General features: G+C 45.3%; 1 protein-coding gene across 6 annotated transcripts in view; it reads right to left on the bottom strand.

The window, feature by feature from the left end:
* The window catches only part of TNKS1BP1 (tankyrase 1 binding protein 1), a 31,915-nt gene extending 24,307 nt beyond the window's left edge, over positions 1 to 7,608 (bottom strand). For 4 of the 6 annotated variants that reach the window (XM_035125068.2, XM_035125077.2, XM_035125084.2 and 1 more), the window contains exons 1-2: positions 7,449 to 7,574; positions 190 to 331 (exon numbers count right to left, since the gene is read on the bottom strand). In XM_035125068.2, coding sequence (XP_034980959.1) covers positions 190 to 331; positions 7,449 to 7,541 — 235 coding nt within the window. In that variant the 5' untranslated portion in view covers positions 7,542 to 7,574. Of the gene's footprint in view, positions 1 to 189; positions 332 to 719; positions 3,789 to 7,448 lie in introns of those variants that run through there. The other 2 variants (XM_035125094.2, XM_035125106.2) reach the window with 2 other exon arrangements.
* Positions 7,609 to 17,449: the final 9,841 nt, after the last annotated feature.

Here is a 17,449-nt window from a genome sequence, read left to right as displayed (position 1 = left end):
GCAAGAGCTGCATTAAGTGATTCTTCTGCTTGCTATTTGACTCCGTTCTTCATTCTCTGGTGCGCCACCACCCAACATAAACAGAAAAATTTAAATACCTAGCAACTTGGCACACCATCTCCCATATTTAGCTCTCTAAAACAATCAACTCAGTTCTGCTGAGCTGAAGGCTCACAATGCAAGGCATACCTATCTCAGGACTGCTTGCAAGTTGTTTGGGTCCTCTCCGGCCATTAGCAGCAGTACAGGGAAATGGGGAGCACAGCGACTGAGGATTAGACTCCATCACATCACCGGGCTGGGATTCTGAACTCAGCATAAATGTCAGCCCCTAGGATACAGGAAAAGGAGTTTAGGCAGTCTGCAAAACTTGTAAAGATAGCAAAGACCTCCAATCCAACGTCAGACCATAGATGCTTCCTCCCAGAATGCAAGTTTTCCAATATCCTCCTTTGTTCCCTTGAGAGAGGAATTTATCTCTCAAATACACACTGGGTCTCTCTCTCTCCCCCCCCCCCCAGACACACACACACAGAGAGAGAGAATGTATCATGTTATGCCACTCCCAGGGCAGGCTGGAACAAGGGTGAAGGAAGCAAGTCTCCCACAAATATCCAGGCCATGAGTCACGCACGCTAAAGGATGGGAATCTCAAACTTATAAAACTTTGGCTTTCTAGCTGGCTTGCTCCGCTCTCCATAGGGCCACCTCTGCTCCACCTTTGTGTCACGCCCTGTCCTTCCCAGCCAACTCCTTCCCCTCTTATGCTGCCTCGGTTCTCTTGCCAGGTCCCGTCACTTTGCCATAACACTTGGCTGCTTTTCCAGTCAGAATCTCCCTTTCTCTTCCCAAGTCCCTTTCTGCTCCCACCCCTTCGCAGCAGCAAAGCCGAGTTTCTGCTCAGCCCAATCCCAGCTGTATACACTCCCAACCCGGATATACTGAGCAGGGAGCAAACATCTGGAGTACTTCCCCCTCCCACCAGATTTCTCAATCGTTTGGCACAGCCCCTGGAATTCAATGAGGTAAAGCTGGGGCCTGCTCCTGTCACTACGGCAACGGCCTCCCGCTAGATTTCAGGAGAGGGCCAAACCCTGGCTAAAAAAAGAAAAGCAAAGCCAGCATCTTGGTTACAAGGAGTGTGTGCCTCAAGAGATTGTTCTAACAGAACTGATCCCCATAAATGAGGCAGGAGGAAGGGGGGCCTACCAATAACTCCCCCCCTCCCTCAGTATGACGGAAAGAGCTGGAACAACACAAGAGAGCCGAATTTAAGGCATAGCCACAAGATTGTAAACAGCCCCCTCCTCAGCCTCCATCTATACATTATGCCAAAATAGGGCCATCAAGCCTCTCCTTCCAAAGCGAGGGGGATTTAAAGGCACAGTGCCTCAGATGAGGGAAGGCAGTTCAGCCGCCTCTGCTCTTTCTACTTAGGCCCCTCCTTTGACTAGTTTGATTTTGATTCATAAAATATGTTCTTAACATCATTTTTCAGCCCTAACAAGGGCCCCCCGAGGCAGTATACATACAAGAACATGCCAAACGAAACCCAAAAACTTAAAAGGAACAGAGCTAAAAGCTTCAATCATATACTGAAAACCATTAAAAGCCATGCAGAATAAGAATGGTTCCCCTGCCTGTCGAAATGGAACTAGTCTCTCTACAGACAGGCTGCTGCCACAAAAAGGCCGTATCTCATTTCTACAAGGATACAGAGCCTTAGTCCCATCCCTTACTTCTAGCCTGGTGGCACCTAAGCCCAACGTTTGCAAACCCCAGACCTTATTTTTGCCTAAGCTACTTGTTCATGTAACCTCTCTCCCCTCTTATTCATTTGCCTTTACTTAAATCTTTATTGCAACTTTGCACACGCCTGTGTCTGAGGTACCATTCCGTTTATCCTACTCAGCAAGAACTTCCTGAGTGAACTATTGCTTCTGAATACAGAATTCCCTGCAAGGGGGAAAAGAGTTTCATTTAGTGGAGAAGATAGCTGAAGGAGAGCCGATGAAACCTCAGTGGACATTGAAAACCAGCAACACATTAAGGTGCCTGGAACCCCATCCAAAATCTATTAATGCAGTGAATACCTGGCACACAATGAAATCTGCAAGACAAGATGAGACTCTCTCCAAATTCAGAACTAGTAAAACTAAATAAAGGTACTGTAGAATTTTTAAAAAGGCACAGAAACAGTCCAATCCTATTTCCTCAGCTCTCTTACTTTTCTTCATAGATGAACTATGGTTTTTAACCTGTCAGGCAAAGAGGCTCCTGAAACAGACAAGTCCTTTCTACAAAATACAAGGAAGTACACAAACTGTATTTCATCAAGCAGTTAAAACTGCCCAACATATTGTTTTGTTATCTACACAAACATTATTTCTATGTGGGAAAATGAATGCATGACCATTTCGCCACGGGTACATATAAAGAAACATTTGTCAGATTAGATGGTATATGCTTGTTCCTGTACTGAAGAAACAACAATGTCAATGCAGGAAAATCAAGAGTAAAGCAGCTTTCAAAGAGGAAGTATATGCCTTGAGAAAACCCATATGCATACACACAATAAGCTATTAAACCAACAAACAAAAAAAGATAAGCGAGGGAGGTTACGTTTGGCTTCTAAAGTGAGTGGGGGGGGGAAATATAATGAAAAAAACAGTTTTATATTTAGACACTGACTGACAACCCATCCTATATACATGTCTACTCAGAAGCAACTCCTATTGAGTTGAATGGGGCTCACTCTCAGGTAAGCAGGTATAAGATTGCAGCCTCAGTCCTGAAATGGAAATTATCACAGTACAATTTATATTTTCCGAAGAGTGTATCTCATGTTATGAGGAACTCCTGAGAGGAGAATTCTTTCACACTTGATTTAAAAAAATAATAATAACTTGCAAGACCCATAAGATAAAGTGACATTCCATTTATGATCTTTTCAGATAGCTGCAAAACCTAGTTTCAGCACCTGGACTTTCTACAAAGTCAGGATGTCCCTAACAGAAAAGGGCATATATACCGTACTCAAATGGTACTTTCTGCCCCAGCTGCAACAAAACATGTCTCTCCCACAGCCACAGCAGGCGATGCAACCTTCCAACAACTTGACCTCACCCCCAAAGGCACACTCCTCCATTGTCTCCTGGGATAGACAGATGCCAACCAGACTTTAACAGTGATGCATTATTAAAGATAATCCATAATTGTTTCAAGAAAGGAACAGAGAGAACAGAATTAGAAAATGCTTAGGAAGAAAGAAGCACATAATATTACAGCTGAGCTTTCGAACCCGGAGATTTTCAACTGGAATGTCACAGGAAGGAAAGCACTCAGAAAGACAATAATAGGGATTTGGTTAAGGTAAAACCAGGGGATGAACGAACAACAGACATGATGTGGGAGGAAAATATCTTACCGACTTGAAGGCACGAATAGGTGTATGCAAAAATAAGAAAGTACAAAAGCTGAACCAAGAAAGTAGAACTGAGGCTCCAGGTCATTATACAAAACTTCTCAAGCAGAAGGTATATGAAGAAGAAACTATACACCTCACACCATGGCTGTAGTTTCAAAACTCCCATTGTTCTAGGCGCATTTTGCGACAGGGAATTTTATTAGCGTGAGCAGTTTCTGAGTTCTGGGCACAGTACTGCACCTAATATTTCAGGTTAAAACTGCAGAATGGAAGGAAAGGAGGACCTTTTTCTGCCTCCCCACTTCCAGCTACTCTCTGAAGACAGGAGAAGAGACCCTCTTAAGACTATTAGGGGGTGGGTAGGGGAAGGACTAGACCAGGCATCCCCAAACTGCGGCCCTCCAGATGTTTTGGCCTACAACTCCCATGATCCCTAGCTAACAGGACCAGTGGTTGGGGAAGATGGGAATTGTAGGCCAAAACATCTGGAGGGCCGCAGTTTGGGGATGCCTGGACTAGACCATGTGAAAAATGAACATAAGATTTTAGCTGCAGTTTGTTCATTTTCAGCTTTGTTTTCTTGTGATAAAAATGTGTGCCTAGACATTCCGTTGTTGTGCCCATAGATTAGGTTTAAGGTGTCATTTAGCTCCTTTTCATATTTCAGTTTCTAACACTGCATGGCTGGGCTAGGCATCAATGACTACTCTCCCAACATACTAGGAATTCACAATCAAGTTGGGATATAACTCTGCTCTGTTCCTCTAGAGCTGTGCACCATGAACAAAAGGGTCTCTAATGCCACAGGTGGGTTTAGATCTGGGACCTCAATAACATGCTTCTCTACATTAGCCCCTCTACCCAGTATAAATACAAGTTGCCTACTCATTTGTTCTTTAGAATCCAGACAGCAAGTCTCCCAAATGGCTGCATTCCCATTCCCGGCTCATGCCAGGATCATACTACAGTACTTTCTTAAAATGCTGGTTTGTAGTCATTTTTAAAGCTTCCACTGCAACTGTATCACAAATATTTCATGTTTCAGTAGAAGTAGCACTATTTCCTCATATGGATAACCAGATTCCCAGCACTGATGCAATAGGACTGCAGAGGTGAAGATGGTAAAGCCTCTGAATTGCATTTCCAAGGAGTTGAAACTTGGCAACAACAACAAAAATCAGTTAAACTGCTTTCTTCCCATAGCTGTCAAGTTTTCCCTTTTCTGACGAGGAAGCCTATTCAGCATAAGGGAATTTCCCTTTTAAAAAAGGGAGAAATTGACAGCTATGTTTCTTCCGCCATAGAACATCAGAAACAATGGTGTCAAGGGAGCTCTTATGGGGAAAGAGCTGAGCAAGTAAAGGTATCTCAGAAGCAATTGTAGGTGCTCTAGCGGGGGTAGAGAGTAATATGGGTGCAACTTTCCCTATCCACTCTCTCTTAAGGTGCTCCATTGTGCAGGGACTACCCATTATGCAATTAGCACTGAATCAGACTACCACTTGCACAGCTTTTCGTCAGCACTTGCATTCTGATACAGGTAGGTAGCCGTGTTGGTCTGCCATAGTCGAAACAACAACAACAAAATTCCTTCCAGTAGCACCTTAGAGACCAACTATGTTTGTCATTGGTGCGCATGCACACTTCTTCAGATACACTGAAACAGAAGTCACCAGGCCCTTATATATAGTGAGAGGGTGGGGAGAGGTATTACTCAGAAGGGTGGTGGGAATGGGTGATTGGCAGATAGGTGTGGTGAACCTGTTGACGACTGTTAACGACTGCAATTGGCCTTACAGGAAAAAGCCAGGGGGTGAGATGGCTAAAAATAGCTTTATCATGTAAAATGAGATAAGAATCCAATGTCTCTATTCAGACCAGGTCTCTCCATGGTTTTAAGTTTGGTAATAACAACTTCTCTTTCCAGACTATTTCTGAAATTCTTTTGTAATAAAACAGCTACTTTGAGATCTTGTATAGAATGTCCTGGGAGATTGAAGTGTTCTCCTACTGGTTTCTCTGTCTTGTGATTCCTGATGTCAGATTTATGTCCATTTATCCTGCCAACCTAGCAGTTCGAAAGCACGTCAAAATGCAAATAGATAAATAGGAACCGCTACAGCGGGAAGGTAAACAGCGTTTCCATGTGCTGCTCTGGTTCGCCAGAAGCAGCTTTGTCATGCTGGCCACATGACCTGGAAGCTGTATGCCGGCTCCCTCGGCCAATAATGCGAGATGAGCGCGCAACCCCAGAGTCGGTCACGACTGGACCTAATGGTCAGGGGTCCCTTTACCTTTACCTTTATCCTTTGGCGTAGGGTTTGGCCTGTTTGTCCAATATAGAAAGCTGAAGGGCACTGTTGGCATTTGATGGCATTCTGATAGTTTGCAGTCGACGGAATGAATAAAGTAAAAAGACAGCACACACTTACTACAATGTAATTCAAAGGATCCCAGCTGCCATAGTGATCAACTCAATGAATCCAGACAAATCCCTTGCCATCTTTGGGCTATTGTTTCCCATGCCACCCTGCCTTTTCTGCCTTTAAGACCCTTGCAGCAGTCATTGTCCGCCACTTTATGTCTGCACAGTCCACATATGAAGGGGACATTAATCTCAGCACGTCCAAAGAATGCACACATACCATGTTAACAAAAAATAATGGATAGAAAACCATCACAGAATAATAATAAAAAGGAGGCTCTTCCTCAAGGAGCAGCGGTAGAAAAGAACAGCACAAGGGCAGATGTATTTCGATAAACTTGGCCCTTGGTGAAACAAAACTGGCTTGTTACAAGGCACAGATTATGAATTTATTCTAAAATTGTATTGCTCCCTATTTCCAAACAGAGAAGATCAAAGAAAGAATCCTAAGCAGAAACCAGGGCAGATAGGAAAGAGCAATTGGAAAGGTGGCCATTAGATTAGTAGTTAATGGTCAAAGAAAGTCATAATTCTATTGGGGTAAGAATGGTGCAGAAATACAGGAAACAGAAGGCATGTGGGAGAATGTTGACATGTGATTAAAGTACAAGAGAGGGGTGGATTTCTCCCAACAGAGAATAAGTTTCATTGTAAACAATAAGCAACAACCAACACTCACAAATGGCAGAATTTTAAAAGCCAGCTTAGAATGTCCTCATAGCCCAGTTCAGACCACTAGTCTCACAAGCAACAAGGAAATATCATGAAAGAAGATGGGAGCTCAGCAGGCATGAGGCAGTGTTTTGTGTTGGTGCAGAAATGGGTACAAGGAGAGGTCACAGGGTGTACTTCAGGGTCATAAAGCCTGTGTGCAGTAACTGGTTTTCAGCAAGATTTAAAGGGAGCTAAGTATTTCTAAGTTGAGTGTTCTTGGAATCACAGCCAAGAAAGGGAGGGAGTGGTAAGAGGCAAAAACTGCGGGAAACTCCAGCCAAAAGGGGGTGGAGAGCAGCTTCAGGACGCATTAAGCAGAAAGCATACAAAGGAGACGAACAGGGGTGCCAGTTAGCAGAAGCGAGGAAGCAGGGAGACGGCCCGAGGGCAGTTACCCCTGGCCAGTGTAAATGACAGCCTCTCGCTTACAGCAGAGGAGGCATACAAGCTATCTTTAAGAGCATTTGGGCATTCCATATGGTCCTAATTGGCCTTCCCTCTACGACCAATCCGCCATCCCCGCTCCTTAGACCATCCTGCAGTCGGGGCTCCAGGCCAGGCCTTCCACAATCCCTGCAGCAGCGAAGGGGCTACAAAGAACAATTGCTGCCCCGGCCACCATTACTCGCCTCGACTCAATCCCAGGCGAGGGGCTGAGTCGAAGACGACCCACCCGCACGCGGACCCACAGCTCCCCCGATCTACCGATTTGGGGGGCGAGAAGGGGCACTTGGCCCTCCTCCCCTTAAGCTCCTTTCCCCAGGGCCCTCCGACGCCACCTCCTTATCCGCGCGGTCCGTTCCCTTCGCACGCCTCCCCCCGCACGCATCTTTCTCCCCCCCCCCCAGCCACCCCCCCAGGAGGATCTCCTGCCAGCCCCACCTCGGGATGTGGGCGAAAATGCACAGCCCTCCCCGCTCGCGGGGGCTTCTGCGTAGACTCCCTTACCAGGCTCGGCGATCTACGGCCCGACATAGGCGCAGCAGATCTTCGCACTGTGCATATTCATGACGTTCAAATCAAGGCCAGGCTCGCCCCGCCCACTTCGATGCATATTCATGACGCATGCAAATACAGAGCCACCCACCCCCACGTGTCACATTCCCGAGACTTGCAGGGACTCAAACGAGGCTGGCCTTGCAAGGAAGCTTCGGCTTACACATTTTATGAGAACCTCGCTGCCTCCGCCTTTTTAAGGGGAAAAAAGAGGTTTACGAGCACGGCCAACGGGCGGGGCTTTGGAGAAATCCCACGCCACTCTCCAGCCCGCAGCCCCCTCACCGGCATGTGAAATATTTCTCCATTGTTAATTCCCCCCACCCTTGCAACCCATCCCGGACTCACAAGGAGCTTGAAGTCATGTGGTTTTATGTACACACAATAAACAATTGCTTTTCATTCTTGTTGTTGGTTCCCTTTGTTTTGGGTTTGGCTGAGGATCAAAACTTTAAAGGAGTCCCTGCTGGCGCGGGATCCGCACCTCCCTTAACTTTTCTCCCGCTTTTCCCACGTGTTGCAAGTGATTGGCTAATTAACAGCACTACTCCGGTCACAAAGAGTCGGACACGACTAAACAAACAACTCCGAAGTCGAGCCGAGCCTCTCGACCCCTGTGCTGCAATGTACTCCGAAACTGAAGCTCCACCCCGAGGGAAGCTTTGCAGAGAAGGGCTGAGCAGCTCGGCTATTGCGTTACGCATAAAACGATCAGCAGTATCATCACGCCTTCCTGCTAGGGAAATACTGCTAGATCAGATTATGGCAAGCAGATTACGGAACTCCCTCCTGCAAAAGGTGCAGTCCGGCCTCTCTCTCGTTGGATCAAGGTGGCACTTTTTCTTCCTTTCTTTTTTATTCCACCTCGTTTTAAGGCTGCAATCCTACACTTAACCCCCGTGGAAGTAAGTGCGGGCTTTCTTCTGACTAGACATAGATAGGACTGAGCTGCTAGCGATGTATTTTTAAACTGACCCATTTAGAATCCTGGAACTGTAGAGTTGTAAGGAATTTCGTTTAGTTCAACCCCCTGCAATGCAGGTAAAGGTTAAAGGTAAAGGGACCCCTGACCATTAGGTCCAGTTGTAACCGACTCTGGGGTTGCAGCGCTCATCTCGCTCTATTGGCCGAGGGAGCCAGCGTACAGCTTCCAGGTCATGTGGCCAGCATGACAAAGCCGCTTCTGGCGAACCAGAGCAGCGCATGGAAACACCATGTTATAAAATTGTTATAAAATCATATTGGGGGGGGGGTTTGCAGGACACCATTATTAATGAACAGAGAGGGGTGACAGAATTTGACAGCTGCAATACCCAGAATCCTGTTCAATGCCATCTTCCCTGTCTCCCCACCCCTCCAGCTAGGACTCGACCCTGCCTGAAGGAAGGCTTAAGGATCTGCATATGCACAACAGTTAGCATAAACTCACACATTTCCCCTCTCCACCTCCCCTCCGCCCAGAACAAAACAATGTTTCCAGAAGAAGGGGGGGGGGGAAACCGCCCAAATCCAAAGTTAAACTTTTCTACTCAAGTTAATAATACAGCCTATTATATGTTCTCTTACCATGAAATCTCTATCCGCTGCCTCTGTATTAGAATTGCTGTTTTATATCTTAGAACTGTATATGTCAGGACTGCTACCTTTTAATTAGAAATCCCTGCATTAGGTATGTTTTCCAGGTATATTTTCTGTATGAACCCTGTATGATCCCAACCCACCTGAACCTTGCCCTACTACCACCCTATACCCATTCAAGGACACACGGACAATAGAGGGATTAGCTGGAACAACTTTATTCAAATAAATTGCCATCCTCAACGTAGCCCACCCTTCCATGGCCTGGAGGAAAACACTGCCGGGCGGACTTCCACCCCATGGAAATCGCCAGGAACTGCCCCACCTCTGCACCCATCTCGACTGATTGCCCTTCCTGCCAAACAACAGGGAGCACCATCAACGACAGGAGAAGAGAGATTGACATCTCTCCATCTGAAAGGAAAAGTCATCTCCGCACCCAGCTAATCCGATCCCCCACCCGTCGCCCTTGTCTCCCCCTCCCTCCCAGTCCAGAGATTTCCACGCAGGGACAGGAGGGCATAAAAAGGGACTTTACCATTTCCCAGGGGGCCTTCCTTTTTTCCAGAGGCAGGGACCCTACAGCTGTAGCTTTGCATTCTGCAATAAAGGGATCAGTTTGTTTTTCCTGACAGCATCGTGTGGTCTCTGTCATTTTCCCGGCGGAGCTGAACTTAGTGCAAATTTTGGAGCTTCCGACCCGCGTCTGTCCTTCTTAAAAGGCAACGCATTTTGGGGTACATTTTTCATAACACACCATTTACCTTCCCACCAGAGCAGTACCTATTTATCTACTTGCACTTTGACGTGCTTTCGAACTGCTAGGTTGGCAGGAGCTGGGACCAAGCAATGGGAGCTCACACAGTCTCAGGCATTCGAACCACCGACATTCTGATCGGCAAGCCCTAGGCTCTGTGGTTTAAACCACAACGCCACCCGCAACTGTTGTAAAAATTTGCGGAGCTACACGGTCCTAGGAATAAGTAGATCCTTGACCCAGGTAGAGTCCAGGTATCCTGGCAGGCAGACGAATTTAAGCGTCTCCTGCCCATCAAATAACAGAGACCAAACCAGGACGTACGAAGCAAGGCACTTTTATTTTCGCTGTTGCAACAGGGTCCTTCCTCTCACGCAGGAGAACAAGGAAGGAACCCCAAACAAAGGTGTCCTGCCCTTAAAAAGAAATTTGAAATTGGTTTCAGCCCACCCCCCAGAAGCATCATCCATATGTCACAGAAGGGGTGTAGCCCAAGACCGCCCTCCCTAGATTCATCATAGGTACATCATGAAAGGGGAGGTCTGGTGGCAGTAATCTGAGCAGTCTGGACCCTGCCCCCTGCCCCCAAAACCTAATCAACAAAAAAGAGAGATATTTACATTTCCCTGTTTCCCAGCCAAGTTAATCACACCCTTTTGTCTGGCACTCAGGTATCAGGATGCCAGGGATTATCACTTTAATTCCTGAGACAATGAGAAGGTTCCCCCCCACCCCCCTTCTTCCTTGCAGAGGAACACCTGGTCAGAGAGAGAGAGTCAAAATGGTGTCAGTCAGGCCTGTCTTCCTGTGCTGCTTCAGACATGTTTCTGTACATTCATGTACATGTTTTATGAACAATTATTATATATATATATGACCTTAAAATTCTTATAACACGTCCCTTCTGCAGCTAAAGTCCTGACAGATGGCCACCCAACCTCTGTTTAGCAAACTTCAATTAAGGATAGTCCATCCATCTCTTCCCAAGATAGTGTGTTCTCCTTACCACCAGAAAGATCTTGTTTAAGTGGAATCTCCTTCCTTTTAATCTGGATCCATTGACTCACATGCTACCCTCTGGAGCAGCAAAAACAAGCTAGCTGCACCTTCCACGTGACAGCCAGTCAGATCTTTGAAGGTGGCTATCATATCGCCTCTCAGTCTTCTCCAGGCTAAACATACCCAACTCCCTCAACCATTTCTCATAAAGCTTGGTTTACAGATCCTTGATAACCTTGGTCGCCTCCTCTGCACACATTCCAGCTTGTCAACATCCTTCCTAATTTGTGGTGCCCAGAACTGGACACAGTACCCCAGGTGTGGTCTGACCAAGACAGAATAGAGTGGGACTATTACTTCCTTTGAACAGTGGACACTATACTTCTGTTGATACAGCCTAGGTTTTTTTGCTGCTGCATCACACCATTCACTCATGTTAAGCTTGTGGTCTTTCTTTATGTTTAGCTTGTTGTTTGTGGCCCAGGGATTTGTAAGGTACTTAAATGACTGGGGCACAGAATGGTGGCACACATTTGTATATGTTTGTGCATGCAAATTTGGGGTGATTTTAAGAGGTGATGGTGGAGGACCTCTGGCTCTTGGTCCCCAGGTTTACTGTGAGTTAATGAGGGACCAACAAGATTTTATAGGCCTAGTATACTGTAAAGTACTCTGCAAAATAAGATGGAAAGTTGCTGTGGTCTCCCCAGCACTGCACTTTGCAGTGGGTCCAACTACCCTGAAAGCAATGTTTAAAAGTTTCGGGTTTTTTAAGAGGAGCAGGAGATCTAGGGCCCTGAGCCACGGCCACCCTACCTCCGTTTTGCTCCTCTAATGCTGCTGCTTTAATATTTTCCAGATTCCCACTCTGAAGGAGCCTGAGAGGGTGATATCAATGAAAAGGACATTTGCAGTTGTGGCTCCCCACCTGTAAAATGCTCTCCCTAGCAAGGTTCACCTGGCACCTTCTCAGACATCTTTTTGGCACCAACTAAAGACTTACCTGTGAATTGTAGGTGTTTTCTGGATTTAGCAATGTTTGTACGAATTTGTTAATGACATAGTAATGTCTTTATGTTTGTTCTTAACTGTGCCATAAGTCATAGAATCATAGAGTTGGAAGAGACCACAAGGGCCATCCAGTCCAACCCCCTGCCAAGCAGGAAACACCATCAAAGCATTCCTGACATATGGCCGTCAAGCCTCCGCTTAGAGACCTCCAAAGAAGGAGACTCCACCACACTCCTTGGCAGCAAATTCCACTGTCGAACAGCTCTTACTGTCAGGAAGTTCTCCCTAATGTTTAGGTGGAATCTTCTTTCTTGTAGTTTGAATCCATTGCTCCGTGTCCACTTCTCTGGAGCAGCAGAAAACAACCTTTCTCCCTCCTCTATATGACATCCTTCTATATATTTTAAAAAGGCTATCATATCACCCCTTAACCTTTTTTCCAGGCTAAACATACCCAGCTCCGTAAGCCGTTCCTCATAAGGCATTGTTTCCAGGCCTTTGACCATTTTGGTTGCCCTCTTCTGGACACGTTCCAGCTTTTCAGTATCCTTCTTGAACTGTGGTGCCCAGAACTGGACACAGTACTCAGGTGAGGTCTGACCAGAGCAGAATACAGTGTTACTATTACTTCCCTTGATCTAGATGCTATACTCCTATTGATACAGCCCAGAATTGCATTGGCTTTTTTAGCTGCTGCATCACACTGTTGACTCGTGTCCAGTTTGTAGTCTACCAAGACTCCTAGATCCTTTTCACATGTACTGCTCTCAAGCCAGGTGTCACCCAAAGACCTTTATGTAACAAGCATGTTAACAAGTATAATAAAAAATATTATTTATCTCATTATTTTATGGTAGTTTTGTATTAAAACTAGAGGCCACTTTACAGACTTTCTGTGCAGAAATTTTCTAAAATAAATCAATGAATTCATGGCAAGGGTGCATTTAGGATACTGTTTACAGTTGTAATTATTCCATCTGCAAAAGTAGAGCCTGTAGCTGGAAAAAGCAAAGCAAAGGGTAATACAGATGATAACAGGGGGCAAGTGGCTGCTGTGGTGCCTTCCCTAGGAGGAAAGGGTAAATGGGTGTTTTTTTGTTTAGAAACAAGAAAAGGGGCAGGACCGAGATCTATCTGAAACAATGAAGCTTGGCTTGTAGAAAGTGGGTAGAAATATTCAATTTCCTTTTTTTTCTGGGGTAGCTCAGTTGGCAGGACATGAAATTCTTAATCTCTGGGTTGTGGGTTCAAGCCATACATTGGGCAGAAGATTCCTGCATTGCAGGGGGTTGGACTAAATGACCCTCGTGGTCCCTTCCAACTCTACAATTCTGTGATTTTATTTATTTACATCTATTTATTTATAACATAACAAAGTACAATGACATGAAGTAAAAAGAGATCTACATCCAAACATATAGGAACAAATTTCCATACCAAAGTCAAACATAATAAATATCACAATATTCCTCTCTGGAACTTGGGGCCACTCAAAAGCACAGCCACAGAGTCAGGAAAGCAAAATAATACTTCGTCCCAGAATGCATAATTAATTTTATGGCAGTTGCTACCGCAGGATGTAGTGATAGCCAAAACCTTAGATGGCTTTAAAGGGGGATCCGATAAATCTGTGGGTAGATTCGTTAATTAGTAGGCACAACAGTTAAATGGCACCTCTATGCTCATAAGCAGTATACTTTTGAAGGTTAAGTAGTACGGGACAGACAGCAGGGATTGGCTATTACTTTCAGGGTCTGCTTGTGGGCTTTTCAGAAGCATGTGGCTGGCCAGTGCATCAAACAGCCTGCTAGAACCTGCGTACCCTTGGCTCTGATACAGCAGAGCTCTTAGGAAATCAGACACACTATAGCAGGCATCCCCAAACTTCGGCCCTCCAGATGTTTTGGCCTACAACTCCCATGATCCCTAGCTAACAGGACCAGTGGTCAGGGATGATGGGAACTGTAGTCCAAAACATCTGGCGGGCCAAAGTTTGGGGATGCCTGCACTACAGAGACATGTCTTTATTACTAGTTCATTATATTTCATGGGTCAGCCCAAGCAGGATGGTGGGGTGAGTGTTTCTTTTTTAGTAGATCACACAGTTTAGGAAACTTAAGCACACATGCAGCCCTAACACCCCCAACTTACTGACGTGTTGACAGTGCCACAGTATGGCCCCAGATGAGGAAAAAGGACCAAACCCTTTATTGTCAGTCTCAAAAGACATAAAAGTTATCATTGGGCTCAGTTACAAACATGAACCCTAGGTGGCCAGCATGATGCTATCCAAATGTTGGTGGTCTACAACTCTTCCCTTGGAGGCCATCCATCAGAGTTATCAAGGCAGATAACCCTGGTCTGGACCCAGATTGGAATGGGTCTATATCATTGGTTCCCAATTGGTGGTTTGCGGACCCCCCGGGGGGTGGGTTGCACGTAATGCACTCAGGAGGTCCGTAGCACCATTCTCATAATAAAAACTACCATAGAGATATCAAACATTTCCAAAAGTAAGGAATCCATGGCTTGGCATTTGAAAAACGGAGTCCACAGCTAATTGGGAATCACTGGTCTAAACAATCAGTTTCCTCCAGGAATGGCTGCAGCTGTGTCCCTTCCAAGGTACATTGCCCTAAAGGGAGTACTGTAAATGTAACAGAGGAGTAATTACCGGTAAATACTGTTGCATGCTACCCTAATCTTTGAGCAGCGCAAGATTCCAGGGGTTCCAGGCACTTGTGCTGAGTTTGTGTTCCCTTTTGGAAGGAGGCACAGCAGAGACTGTGGTGTCCTTATGATATGTGGTTTATTTACACATGCATACAACCTGAGTGCATTAACACTCCAAAGCATCCTCCTGCTTCTTCCATAGCCGCAGCCTTGGATTCCAGCAGACATCAAGCCTGGAGCTCTCGCCCTCTCTTCCCTCTTCCTCTCTCTGCTTTCCCGGCCTCACGCTTTTGCTTTCTTGGGCGTAAGCTTTAAAATTATTATTTTGGCCACTAGATGGGGACTTAAGACCGGTAATAGTCACACTCAACTAGAATATTAAGGTATTAGCAATTAGGAATCCTCAGCACTCTTGCTGGCTGGGTCTTTTAGTTATTTATTCTCTCACACTCCCACAGCATGGAAAGTTAATGAGGAACAGAAAGGATATATTTTTGAGCCATATACAGGTCTGAAAAACTTAAAATAGGTCTTTCCCTTAAAATAGTTAGAGATTCTAGACCATTCACAGTCATTGCTGCAAATGTGGAAAGATGCTGAGGTGAAGAGAGAGAGAGAGATACATAGATAGATGACAGCGAGAAAGGTAGAGGATCTTCTGTCACCCAAGTTTTGATCTTAAACGGAGTATTTGAATTCTCTCTTTTGGAAGCAGGCACAGCTGTATTCTAAATCAGCAGTCAATTCTCTCATGCTCAGAGTGCATTAAAGCTACCTCAGCTCTAGATAACCATCAATCATCTAATTTGAATTCAGAACTAATCAATTTACATGCCCCTTCAGAAACAGGCCCACATTATTAACACTGAAATGGGTATCCCATTGTTTATTGACGATACCGAGTAGACCTAGAAGTGAAGCATTATCTATCCTGTGCATCCTCTTTCCCCCAAGGTTTTGGGTTTATGAATGCTTCTTGGGGATGAATAAAGACTGAGAGACTCTCACAAAAAAACAGACAAATCCCCAGAACAGCTGTGTGGTGGCCAAAGCAGCACCCCAAAAATTGTGTCATGAAGAAGTTTAGATTTGATATCCCACTTTATCACTACCCGAAGGAGTCTCAAAGCGGCTAACATTCTCCTTTCCCTTCCTCCCCCACATCAAACACTCTGTAAGGTGAGTGGGGCTGAGAGACTTCAAAGAAGTGTGACTAGCCCAAGGTCACCCAGCAGCTGCATGTGGAGGAGCGGAGACACGAACCTGGTTCACCAGATTACGAGTCTACCACGCTTAACCACTACACCACACTGGCTCGTGAGCTTCTATACACAACAATCTACTTCATCCATAATCTATCCATCCATCCCCCCCCCCATCTTTTATTCTTGGGCTACAAATCTTATACAACTTTGCTAGGACAGTAATTCCATTGAAAACCATGACTTATTTGCAAGTACAGGACTACAGGACTGGATTACTGCCTTGCAAATATTGCCATGGTATATTGTCCACTATAACCTCAGCTCAGGAATTTGTCTACAACTGTCTCTAGCTATATCATTCAACCTCCCTTCCCACATATATACCACCTCCCTAAAATCTCTAATTCCTATTTGCTTGGGAAGTATTAGAAATACTGGAACCCTATCCTTTATTTCATCTGGTCAATGCCTAAGTAGCCAACACTCACAAAGGCAAGCCAAACTAGTTAATTCCTTCCATGGAAGCTGCTGTCCAGCAAAAACACAGAAAACAGGAAGACCATCGGATAAAAGGGCTGCTAGGACCACAGAATAGGAGGCTGGCCATTTGCTTGCCAACCTCAGCTGTTCAGTCAAAAGAGCAGCATGAGGTAAGGTACTACAGTTGCAGGGTAGCCTACAGGTAGATGAAACCGGCCCCCCATTTATTCTTGGCAGCCTATGCACATTTCCAGTAAATGACTTACGTAAGCTTGGCCAAAGCAAACACAAGGACCTCAGGAATTTTACATTTTGTGTTGCTTCCAAGTGTGCAAATAGGAATTTGCTGCTGGCTTTAATTGCAAACTTACTTACAGACCCTTTGGAACACTCCTGCGCTCAATTCCTAGCACAAGCAGGAGATAGATTCTTTCGTACCAGGTCTCAGTAAAACAATTCAGTGCTTATTCAATTATCTCAAAGCAGAAAATGCTGTCTGACTCACAGGTGATTGCAAGACAGCTCTCAAAAAGGTTCCCACAGCCATTTTAATGGATGGCAGAGGACCGGTAATCCACACTAATTGGATCATGGTTCAGTCCCCTAGCTCAAATTAGCTGTCCTTTCAGGAAAAAGAACTTCAGGCTGCTTTAACAGTAATGGAGCTAGATAGAAAATCCACCTTGCTACTAATTGCCACCTAGCAGTTAAATTTGCAAAAGCTGGTGGGGTCGAGGGAACTAGAGTAGTGAAGTGGGAAAGGGACAGGAAATCATAAGTAAAAGCTCGACTTTTTAGTGAGAAGGGGGCAAGAGCTATTCCATATTTACAGAGTTTGGGAAGGATTGAAATCACATAGTCCTCCGAGTGAACAAACCGGTGAAAAGGATAGGTTGAAAGCTTAACTAGATGTGACTGTGGCAGGTGTGTTACGCTTGATATGGCATTCTCCTTAATCATGTACAGGCCAGGGGACTATTTGAAAAGCAAAAGAAGCATGTGCATGAGGGGAGCTGGAAATCCTCGTTCCCCACTAGACCGTGGTTTACCCTGTCTGTAGCTAATCTTTCTTCTCCACCGCTACCCCTCCCAAAAAGTGCTTTCATGCAGCCAAGATAACTTCCAATGTCAGAGAAAAGCAATCACATAGAGAAGCCAGAATAGGTTGAGTGATTGGGTGCAGG

The sequence above is a fragment of the Zootoca vivipara genome, chromosome 1 (assembly GCF_963506605.1).
Source record: "Zootoca vivipara chromosome 1, rZooViv1.1, whole genome shotgun sequence".
Lineage (NCBI taxonomy): Eukaryota > Metazoa > Chordata > Lepidosauria > Squamata > Lacertidae > Zootoca > Zootoca vivipara.
Note: the sequence above shows the minus strand (reverse complement) of the source record. Positions and strands in the feature narration are given on the sequence as shown.